Source organism: Nematostella vectensis, chromosome 1, assembly GCF_932526225.1.
Source record: "Nematostella vectensis chromosome 1, jaNemVect1.1, whole genome shotgun sequence".
NCBI lineage: Eukaryota > Metazoa > Cnidaria > Anthozoa > Actiniaria > Edwardsiidae > Nematostella > Nematostella vectensis.
The window spans coordinates 21,051,797-21,064,333 of record NC_064034.1 but is presented as its reverse complement, the minus strand read 5'-3'; the positions used below and the strand labels follow the sequence as shown (position 1 = coordinate 21,064,333).

Sequence of the window (12,537 nt, the reverse complement as noted above, 5' to 3'; positions counted from 1 at the left end):
CGGAATATTAGAAATTTAACGCTGGAAGAGAGGATGTTTTAGCAGATCCACCCCAGGAAAAAAACGCTCTAGCCAAGGCTAATAAAATGGTTCTCTTTTTTCGACCAGAAAAACTTTAAAGCCCGTTGCTACCATCGACCAGCATTGCCTCGCTGGCCTTATCTTCGCTCGGCTGGCTACAGAACAAATAAAACGAACTACTTTCAAGTGCCTCGCGACCAGATGTACAGCAACATTGATCAGTACTACTGGCCCTTTTGCACCGGGCTAAGTGGTTTGTACGTCTCGCCTCAGCCAATGCGCTAACAGCTTAGCAACTGGTGATAACAAAATTGAAAGCAATGCTAACTTTTAACACATTGAATTAGCGGGATACTGATGCTTGTATAACGTTTTTAGGGAGAGCTTTGGCTTGGCCGTGACCTTCAGAACTAACACGAGTCCCATGTTGATTCTGATTGGTCTGTGACACACTGACAGTTTGCCATGAGTTTCGCGAAACAGCATTTAAAGTGGATATTAACCCTTACATACCCTGCTAGCTTGCCGCCTGTTGTAATTAGCAATATGGCTACATGTTAACAAACTTGAGCTAAATATTCACATTAATCACTTGGTCTAGGCACATCTTAGCTTTAATTTAAATACAAAAAATTATACGAGAAACCAATTATGTAAAAAAGTCTCTCCATTAAAGACAAGATGCTGTGGCGATTTAGGGCACAATAAACCGATATTCGTTGAGCATCTCAATCAAATTTACCATTGCAAGGTGTTTGCCCTGTCTTGCCTTTAGTGAACTCTTTCCCTAGCACACTAGATTGCCTTTTCTGGTAGCTCAGCTCGTTTGCCACGTGCAAAATGGAGTGTGGTTGTAAAATAAATTATCTCGAAAAGGGGCTATAAAAACGTTAATAAATCACGAAATAACGATAGCCTATAATTAATGACTATTCGCCTGTCTTCGTTTCTTTGTCAGCTACTCGGACGAAAGTAATATCGATGAATTGGTGAGAAATGCGACCGCCTTACGCAATCACAGGCAAAAAACTGAGTTGTCAAGAGACACTAATTGTCTGGGGTTAGAAAACCGTGTTAATCTATGATAGGTGCTCATGTTTTACTATGCGGTCACGTAGACACCTTTGTCCGCAGACATTTGATGCGTGGCCGCGAAATGACCGTGTCGTGTCCTTGTCGTGACCGTGGTCGTGTCAGTGTCGTACGGTTTCCTGTTCTGGTCGCGATAGTGTCGTGTCTGTGTCATGGCTGTATATTTTCGTAGTCGTGACCGTGTCTGGTCTGTGTCGTGTCCAAGTCGTGACCATGTCAAGTCGTGACCCTGTCTGTGTCGTGGTCGTGATGGTGTCGTGTCAGTGTCGTGACCGTATCGTGCCATGGTCGTGTCTAATCAGTTTCCTGGTCTTGACCGCCTTATACATGTCATGGTGTCCATGTCGCGGCCTGGTCTTGACCGCCTTATACATGTCATGGTGTCCATGTCGCGTCATGGTCGTGACCGTGTCGTGTCTGTGTTATGGTTGTGGTTGTGATCGAGTCGAGTCTGTGTCGTGGTCGTGATGGTGTCGAGTCTGTGTCGTGACCGTATCGTGTACTGGTCGTGACCGAGTCGTTTCCTCACCGTGAGAGTGCCATGTCTTGGTCGTGATGGTGTCGTAATAATGATTTATTGGTTTCAGACCTGTATTTGACATTTTACTATTTCACGTTTTGACACAGTTTAGCATTAAAATAGAAAAACATCCCTTATCGGTCATTTTAGTACTCAAACAATAATCAAGCGTTTGTCACGTAAATAGCTGGCCTCGATTGTTACAAATGAATACTCCGCGGTTTCCAAAGATTTAATTGCAAGTGGCATTACCTTGGGGCGTTGTCGTAGCTTTGATCTCTTATTGGTTGAAATCGAACCAATCAGATTTAATCAAGACAACCACAGAGCGATACGGCGCGCGGTAGTACTTGACTGTCTGACAATTTATGATTTCGTGTCCAGCCTGTTAATTTCGAAAATAACACGGAAGCGAGGCTTATTAATAAAACGAGGTCCTATCAATAAAAACAAAGCTACGTTTGTTTGTGGATATCTCGATTGAAAAAAGTGAAAGAGATTCCAGTAATGCTTTTAGCCACTTTAATTTTTTTTTTACAAAAACAAAAACAATTTACAAATGCAAGATTGCCATACATGAAAGAAAGAAGACCAGAATTCTACAGCAATACTTCAACATAAGTTTGTCAGTATATTGGTCATCTGGGTATTTTCTGCGATAAAATTATAATAATTCAAATGTCTTGCTGGATCTTCAAGTAAATCTAATAACTTTCGCGTATAATGAGTCACGTTTGCATATAAGCAGGGACGCGTTATGCAAGCTAAAGAAATACTATACACTCCTTTTTTTACAGAACGCCAAATTTTCAGTTGAGGCTGAGCCGTTCTTAAGTTGTCAGCATTTAAAGCCTGAAAATGTTCTATAATACCCAATGAAAAATTAGGAAGGGAATTACACAAATTAACAGGATAATAGAAAAGACTGGCTTAATGAACAAAATTTGATTTTTGTATTTTAGAACGCATCAGACTAACAAAGCAATATTTGTTTTCTGTTATCTATGTTCTTAGCATATTCTTAAAATTTGGTAAAATCTTAGGCTGGACGTTCTTATAAAATATTCTTATAAGCAAAAGGCTGTATAGAGTGTATATGGTCCAAAAGGGAACAAAGTTAATAATCTTCACAAAAAAAAAATCTGAAAATACAGCTTGTCTTACAGCAGCTTAAATTAAATAAGAGTTTTATGTTGAATAAATTCTATTTCTATTTCAGTAATAATTAGTATTGGAATAAGGTAAGAAATACAGTAAATATCAATTAAAGAATAGTAAAAAGATTGCCGTGACCGCTTAATAGAGGTTTAAAATACAGTACTTGAGTGACCAGTATTTCGTTACTTTGGGGGGGTGGCCGGAGGTATTACTGTAATAGACAATGGCATACCAATCACGTATCACCAGCTCGAAACATAACAAAAAAGTGAAACACGTCACGTGACACGATAGTGAAACACTTCACGTGACACAGAAAAGTGAAACACGTCACGTGACACAGAAAGTGGTACACGTTACTTGACACAGAAAGTGAAACACGATCTGTGACGTGACACACAAAGTGAAGCATGGTGTCACGCGACAAAGAAAGTGAAACATGGTTGTCACGCGACATTTCTTTGTCTTGCTAAACGCAACGAAAAAGGAAAAAAACCTTGTCACGCAATACGCCGCAAAGGTCACGCACAATGAGTCACACAAAGTATAGCCGGTAACGCACCTAACGCTCAACGCTTTGTCACGTAACACACCTAACGCATCACCCTTTGTCCCGTAACACACCTAACGCATCACCCTTTGTCCCGTAACACACCTAACGCATCACCCTTTGTCCCGTAACACACCTAACGCATATCACCCTTTGTCCCGTAACGCACCTAACGCATCAACCTTTGTCCCGTGACACACCTAAAATATCACGATTTGTCATGTAACACGCCTAAACTTCCACGCTCTATCACAAAACACGCCTAACGCTCAACGCCTAACGCTGAACACGCTTAACGCTCAACGCTTACGCGTCACGTAACAATAACATCCCACGCTTTATCACGGAACATACCTGACGCTACACGCTTTTTCGTGGAAAACACAGAAACGCTCCACGCTCTGTCAATAAACATTATAACGCTCCACGCCCTATCACGAAACACATAACGCTGCACGATCTATCACGAAACACACATAACGCTCCACGCCCTCTATCACGAAACACACATAACGGTCCACGCTCTATCATGAAACACACATTACGCTCCACGCCCTATAACGAAACACACATAACGCTCCACGCCCTATCACGAAACACATAAAACGCACCACGCTTTATCACGAAACACACATAACGCTCCACGTCCTATCACGAAACATACATAACGCTCCACGCTCCATCACGAAACACACATAACGCTCCACGCTCTATCACGCACACTTACCCACGCTGCGTTTCTACTTCCTGTTTCCCCAAAACAAGCGTCTAAAATGTGACTTTAGACACGAGCGAAGTCTCAATGCTCGTTTGTTTTACGCAAAGTACCGGGTCTCGTCACACATCGCACGCAGATCTGTAAGTCACCACGTACTACCTAATCGTTCGGAGGCATTAATTCAATGTCTACGAAAACAATCGTCAAAGATATTTAGATAAAAACATCAAAACAAAGACTTCGCCGCCTCTCATTATGCATAACAAAGCCAATGCCTACACAAGTATGAAACACACAACCATCATTCGCACAAGCCAATGCCTACACAAGTATGAAACACACAACCATCACTCACACAAGCCAATGCCTACACATGTATGAAACACACAACCACCACTCACACAAGCCAATGCCTACACAAGTATGAAACACACAACAAACCATCACTCACACAAGCCAATGCTTACACAAGTATGAAACACACAACCATCACTTACACAAGCCAATGCCTACACAAGTATGAAACACACAACCATCACTCACACAAGCCAATGCCTACACATGTATGAAACACACAACAAATCATCACTCACACAAGCCAATGCCTACACAAGTATAAAACACACAACCATCACTCACACAAGCCAATGCCTACACATGTATGAAACACACAACCATCACTCACACAAGCCAATGCCTTCACAAGTATGAAACACACAACCATCACTCACACAAGCCAATGCCTACACAAGTATGAAACACACAACCATCGATCACACAAGCCAATGCCTACACATGTATGAAACACACAACCATCACTCACACAAGCCAATGCCTACACAAGTATGAAACACACAACCATCACTCACACAAGCCAATGCCTACACATGTATGAAACACACAACCATCACTCACACGAGCCAATGCCTACACATGTATGAAACACACAACAAACCACCACTCACACAAGCCAATGCCTACACATGTATGAAACACACAACCATCACTCACACAAGCCAATGCCTACACATGTATGAAACACACAACAAACCACCACTCACACAAGCCAATGCCTACACAAGTATGAAACACACAACAAACCATCACTCACACAAGCCAATGCTTACACAAGTATGAAACACACAACCATCACTTACACAAGCCAATGCCTACACAAGTATGAAACACACAACCATCACTCACACAAGCCAATGCCTACACATGTATGAAACACACAACCATCACTCACACAAGCCAATGCCTACACATGTATGAAACATACAACCATCACTCACACAAGCCAATGCCTACACATGTATGAAACACACAACCATCACTCGCACAAGCCAATGCCTACACAAGTATGAAACACACAACAAACCATCACTCACACAAGCCAATGCCTACACATGTATGAAACACACAACCATCACTCACACAAGCCAATTGCCTACACATGTATGAAACACACAACCATCAGTCACACAAGCCAATGCCTACACAAGTATGAAACACACAACAAACCATCACTCACACAAGCCAATGCCTACACACACACAACAAACCATCACTCACATGTATGACACGCGCACAACAAATCACTAACCGCACAATGATTTGGGCCTTTTGTTTTGGAGCCATGGTACATATCCATTGACAGATACATACCACTTCCACCTAACCAAGTCAATCATAGTGAATCGGCAAGTATGACGTCATGCTTCTGCTATCTCCTGAGGAGGAGGAATGTGGCACGATAATTTAAAGTTAACAGACTGATCTCTGGCATGAACATTACCAAGGTTGCGCTGCCCAACAGCCTTAATTTAAGTCGTTTCTGGTTTTTAATATATGCTCTTCTGCTCTATTAAAGGTCTTTTGTAAGCAAAAAGTTGAGGGGAATTCAAGTACCGATGGCCACGGTGAAGGGGTGGCTACGTGGGATCAATAGAACAACCCTTTTGAAGCAAAATACTTTCCAGCTCTTTATGGAAAAATATTGAATTAGAAACATTACGAACTAGTACCTGGATGGGGAATCTATCTTTCTCAATTTTATTGTGTTATCTAGTCGAATCGTACGAAACACGTCCGTCGGAAAAGTAAATAATAAACAATATATAGGAACCATAACAAAACTACCTCATGTCTCAAATAACTGACAAAGATCTATTCACTATTTGCATCTTGTAATTTGTCTGTTTACATTATCCTGTAATAAGTTCCCAGCCCAAACAGTGCCTGATCGTCTATCATTGCTATAAAACACCCACCTCGCAGCATTATCTAACATGGTGTGCAAACAAAGCAATATTGCTCGCCGTCTTTTCAACAGCTATGCTGGCACAGTTTGCACTGAGCCTGGTCCAATTTATTGGCAAAAAGAGATTAGTGCATTTGTGGCATAGCATTCGAGATTTGTTAAGGCCAAGCTGATAATAATGCTGACAATCTGAGGAAATATCCTAAAGAAAATCACAGACGTTATATCCCCAGAAATGTTTACGTAAGAACAAAAATGCAATAACGTGTTCACCTTGGTGCAGTCAGTCGAAAAATCTCCTTAGTGCTATATCCACTTAATAGATTAGGGATAACGCAAAAAGAAACCAGGTTAGAAGTCCTGTCAATCACTACTGCGTGACAGGTGTCAATCATTCTAAGCTTTGGGGACATCTATCTTATTCAAACTATGGAGTCGTATATCCATTACTTATACCTGAATTTGGATAGATGACACCGAAAGAAAAAAATAAGGATAATCAACGTCTATCTTGAGAATTGGCACAAAGTCTGGGGCAGACATGCAGAAGTTCATTATCATCAGATTTCATTACTTCCAATAACGAGGTCAAAGCTTGGCATAACAAAACGTAACACATTTGACCAGCGTTCTTTTATTTAAATTCCTTTTCGCATGCATACGAAATGTGCATCAGAGAAAGGCTGCCGACTTTAGAGGGCCCAGTAACATATTTCGGATGCGCGCGCAAAATCGCGAAAACCGCTAATTCTATGTAAAAATAAAGACCGCGAAGGTGAAGGCGATAAAAAAAATGCAGTAGATTTAACAGCACAAAAACGTTATCGGGTATGACAGCCGCGGGAATTTTAGCAACACAAGCGGCTGAAAAGAAGACCGCTAGATTACGCCAATTTCAACCAAAACTCAAACGATTAAAATTCAGATCTCTGAATATTTGTTTCCGCCGCTTGCGGAGTAAACGTGTGGTCCAATATATTTATCCAACTAATTAATTGATAGCTGATGAGCATTTCCAATATTATATTCGCTGAAATAACATACTAAAGTACAGTACAATAAGCACTTAAAAGCGCCAATATGGCCGATATTTATATTACTAACAAGACGTAGCGTTTGCCAGCGATCTGATAGACAGTGGCCCGTTTTTAATTGCTCTTACTACTCACGAAGTGGTTTTACAGCAAGTAAACAAGCGAAGGGCAAACACAGACAAGCGTTTTATGACACCAAGGATTTAAGACACTGATGATGTAACACTCCACGCTACTGAAAATCGATAGCCCTGCTAATTAGCTCTTCCATTACACGAAGATCATCTTTAAAAATCGTACACGTTTCAACAGAGGCTAGTAGAAAAACAATAGGCTTACATCTATTCGCGAAATAAGTGCTGATTGTTTTTGTAAAATTATGTAAAAATTTGTTTTCTGAGGTGACAGCTTAATCTACGGTTATTGTGATGATAAATCATAAAAGAGCTAATAGTCTGATGGAAAAATGTCAAGCAAAGATGCCGATGAAACAGATGTTTTTGTCAGCGCGTGTTTTTTCTTTCTTCAGACGAGAAAATTCCCATATTTTGAATTCTCAAGTATCGTTTGACGTGCAAAAGCGAACTCGAGTAGAACTTGTCACTCAACTTCTCTTCGCAATAAATTATATGAATGACGGTACTAAACAAGACAGAAACCTGTGAAAACTACCCTTACAATGGAGTTAAACAATAGACCAGCAAAAGGCTACTCACGAAATACTAATAGGAGAAAAGCGACTATAACTGCTTAAACGTAAGCACATACTTTTCCGAATAGTTGAAAGAGCGCCCGAGGGGCTCCCTATGGCTTTTCTATACAAACACTTTCTTCCGTCTACGAAAACGAGCTGATTCGTCAAGGAAGAGAATACACTCCATCGTTACAAACTTTGTCAACAAACGCCTCTGTTACAGAGGCATTAAAGTACCAATACCTGTACTTGATCGGGAGCGATTCCAATTATTTGCGCTATAAAACTTGTTCTAGCGTGTATACAAGTGAAGTGCCCTGTCTAATAGGCTTTTAGTGTACGGTGGTAAAATGTTCTGTTGAAGCAGAGCGGGGTGTTTGATTGTTATTTACTTACGATGATTTTTCGCCGACATCTTGGCCTTCCTCGTTTGTGAGGGATATCTTGAGAGGGGCCCTCTGCAGATTTGAGCTCATGCTCCTTAACACGTTTAAGTTGTGCTGAAAAGAGACCGATAATTATCACAACACTGCTCGATTGAATATCTCAGCTGGGGTTCCTACAGCTGGTATATGAGGACGTCACGCATATACTAAGACAGTACATAATTTATTTCAAAATTTAATATAGAATATGTTCGTTGTTATGGCTTTATAAGTCCGGTTTATAAGCTTTGATATGATAAACGCAGGTACAAATAAGTAGTCTATCGATAGGATTATAAATGGATAGCTTGAGATTACAGTAACGAGGTGGTTTTAGGGGACTCACGAGTGGTGGTCATGATTGAGATGATGTTTGATACATACCGTGCTAAAATCTTCGGCACTTTCGAACTTCGTGCCTTCAGCGAATGTGACGGACCCCTGACGCTTGACCAAAGAATACGACAGTGCAGGCGATCGCAGACTGGATCTGCTGCGGGTCTCGCTGGCGGATTGCTGGTCGCGAGAGGACGATGATAACTTGTGTAGGAGAGCGCCCAGAACCCCTAGAAATAGCGCGTAAACAACATCAAGGGGGGATACATTAGCGGCGATTGCTTGCCAGGCCGCACTGCCAAATTTGACCAGGACACACGCCACGGACGCCATCGCTTTATACAATAATTATAACGTGGTGCTCTCCCAAGAATCTGATCTCTTACTCAGCTCAGTTACGCTACGCTTATTAGCATATCAGAGCCTAGTCTCCCCACGACATGACGGTAACGCAAACAACGATGAGGCAAATAAGCCAGGGGTTATTAGATCGAATTAATTGGTACACAAAAAGTTCAGTGTGACGCTAATTTGTGTTCAAATTGTTTCCATTTTTCGCTTATGTCTTAGGCGCCAGACTGAGGCGCCATTCCTACAGAGTCCATTAAGCTGAGTAGGGAAAAAGTGTTATCTCTGAGGGTAAACATGGCTCAAGAGACGCGTCTAGCTCTTGGAGGACGATACAGCGTGTGACCGGCACATTAGTCGATAGCCTGGCCAGATTAAACACGATTAGAAAGAAATCACAATCCAGACATTCTGCCTGTGATAACAGACTACAAGAAGGTCTTTAAGAAGACCCACAATGAGAATAAGCGCTGACAAGTTATGCTTGCCTGTCAGACAGCTTTCGGGGGGGTAGTTTTTATATTACCTGAGTCAACAGAAAAGGCGAAAGGGTAAAACCCAAATCATCTGAACATTAGACCCTTTTATAGTCTTAAAGTGATCATTTTTACTATACATAATGCTTGATAAAATCTCTCATTTTAGAAAAAAGCACAGAATAGCATAGCTGCAAGGCTAGCTCAGTGATAAAAATAAAATTCTTAATATATGAGTTTCTTGCTTAGCTCTTTGAAATATGAAAGGGTACTTATATCATTTTTGGAAAATTTTATCATTCCTAACAACTATAATTTCTATCAACTTCATTTTCTTAGAGGGTCTCAGTGGGGGTGAACCGTTAATCATAAAATAGCAGAAAACAATAATAATAAGCGTTAAGCGTAAATGTTAAACAGTGATACAAGCGGACCCGTGCTATTGTTCCGTCATTTGCCTCACTCCTGCTGAGAAAGTGCTACATGTCACGTGACCGGAAGTATTTCTACGAAAGACTCTTGAGGGCTCGCAATGACTGCTGGGTAGTTTTACAAAACATGGTGCCCAAGAATTGATCTATCGAAACATCCTCGGGGACCCAGGGCGTCGCGGGTAGGGATAGTCAGGGAAGCGCGGGTATACAGGGGGCGCGCTTCTTGTGTGCCCGATCTCCGCAACACCCTGGATCCCCGAGGATGCTACCGAAATTGCTCGGCATTTGTTTCAATACCACGCATGCGCACAATCTCAGATATCTTAATTAAATATTCCTTAGATTTGCTCGCCAAGAAATTGTTTGTAGCACAAGTATAGCGGCAAATCAAGTGACATCATTAACCGACAAGCCGCTCAGCCAATAGAAGGCAGGGGGTAAGGCTACTCTTGTAGGATGGTTCCTAAATTACACTTGCAGTCAGCAGCATAATAAATACAATACTTGAGAAACTACAATAAGCAATGCCCCCGGTACAAAATCTCTAAAATACTTATTTGATGGTTAAAAAAACTGGAATTCATACTAAGGCACCATGAAGTAGAGGGGGTACTTTGAAGAGTTAGCTGGTGCGGAAAGGAGGCAGTGGGTGTAGAGTGAAGGGTAGTGGGTGTAGAGTGAAGGGTAGGGGTAGTGGGTGTAGATTGAAGGGTAGGTGTAGTGGGTGTAGTGTGAAGGGTAGGGGTAGTGGGTGTAGAGTAAAGGGTAGGGGTAGTGGGTGTAGAGTGAAGGGTAGGGGTAGTGGGTGTAGAGTGAAGGGTAGGGGCAGTGAGTGTAGAGTGAAGGGTAGGGGCAATGGGTGTAGAGTGAAGGGTAGGGGTAGTGGGTGTAGAGTAAAGGATAGGGGTAGTGGGTGTAGAGTAAAGGGTAGGGGTAGTGGGTGTAGAGTGAAGGGTAGGTGTAGTGGGTGTAGAGTGAAGGGTAGGGGTAGTGGGTGTAGAGTGAAGGGTAGGGGTAGTGGGTGTAGAGTGAAGGGTAGGGGAAGTGGGTGTAGAGTGAAGGGTAGGGATAGTGGGTGTAGAGTAAAGGGTAGGGGTAGTGGGTGTAGAGTGAAGGGTAGGGGTAGTGGGTGTAGAGTGAAGGGTAGGGATAGTGAGTGTAGAGTGAAGGGTAGGGGTAGTGGGTGTAGTGTGAAGGGTAGGGGCAGTGGGTGTAGAGTGAAGGGTAGGGGTAGTGGGTGTAGTGTAAAGGGTAGGGGTAGTGGGTGTAGAGTGAAGGGTAGGGGTAGTGGGTGTAGAGTGAAGGGTAGGGGCAGTGGGTGTAGAGTGAAGGGTAGGGGTAGTGGGTGTAGAGTGAAGGGTAGGGGTAGTGGGTGTAGAGTGAAGGGTAGGGGTAGTGGGTGTAGAGTGAAGGGTAGGGGCAGTGGGTGTAGAGTGAAGGGTAGGGGTAGTGGGTGTAGAGTGAAGGGTAGGGGTAGTGGGTGTAGAGTGAAGGGTAGGGGTAGTGGGTGTAGAGTGAAGGGTAGGGGTAGTGGGTGTAGAGTGAAGGGTAGGGATAGTGGGTGTAGAGTGAAGGATAGGGGTAGTGGGTGTAGAGTGAAGGGTAGGGATAGTGGGTGTAGAGTGAAGGGTAGGGGTAGTGAGTGTAGAGTGAAGGGTAGGGGTAGTGGGTGTAGAGTAAAGGGTAGGGGTAGTGGGTGTAGAGTGAAGGGTAGGGGTAGTGAGTGTAGAGTGAAGGGTAGGTGCAATGGGTGTAGTGTGAAGGGTAGGGATAGTGGGTGTAGAGTGAAGGGTAGGGATAGTGGGTGTAGAGTGAAGGGTAGGGGTAGTGGGTGTAGAGTGAAGGGTAGGGGTAGTGGGTGTAGAGTGAAGGGTAGGGGCAGTGGGTGTAGAGTGAAGGGTAGGGGTAGTGGGTGTAGAGTGAAGGGTAGGGGTAGTGGGTGTAGAGTGAAGGGTAGGGGTAGTGGGTGTAGAGTGAAGGGTAGGGGTAGTGGGTGTAGAGTGAAGGGTAGGGATAGTGGGTGTAGAGTGAAGGATAGGGGTAGTGGGTGTAGAGTGAAGGGTAGGGATAGTGGGTGTAGAGTGAAGGGTAGGGGTAGTGAGTGTAGAGTGAAGGGTAGGGGTAGTGGGTGTAGAGTGAAGGGTAGGGGTAGTGGGTGTAGAGTGAAGGATAGGGGTAGTGGGTGTAGAGTGAAGGGTAGGGATAGTGGGTGTAGAGTGAAGGGTAGGGGTAGTGAGTGTAGAGTGAAGGGTAGGTGCAATGGGTGTAGTGTGAAGGGTAGGGATAGTGGGTGTAGAGTGAAGGGTAGGGGTAGTGGGTGTAGTGTGAAGGGTAGGGGTAGTGAGTGTAGAGTGAAGGGTAGGGGTAGTGGGTGTAGTGTGAAGGGTAGGGGTAGTGGGTGTAGAGTGAAGGATAGGGGTAGTGGGTGTAGAGTGAAGGGTAGGGATAGTGGGTGTAGAGTGAAGGGT

At 43.2% G+C, this 12,537-nt stretch overlaps 1 protein-coding gene across 8 annotated transcripts in view; it reads right to left on the bottom strand.

Moving 5' to 3' along the window:
- LOC5518224 (cAMP-specific 3',5'-cyclic phosphodiesterase 4C) overlaps nt 1-12,537 on the bottom strand; it is a 37,520-nt gene that overhangs the window by 18,903 nt on the left and 6,080 nt on the right. The window contains exons 2-3 of one of the 8 annotated variants that reach the window (XM_032362863.2): nt 8,860-9,041; nt 8,447-8,550 (exon numbers count right to left, since the gene is read on the bottom strand). In XM_032362863.2, the coding sequence (XP_032218754.2) occupies nt 8,447-8,550; nt 8,860-9,041 (286 nt within the window). Of the gene's footprint in view, nt 1-8,446; nt 8,551-8,859; nt 9,548-12,537 lie in introns of those variants that run through there. The other 7 variants (XM_032362862.2, XM_032362860.2, XM_032362865.2 and 4 more) reach the window with 7 other exon arrangements.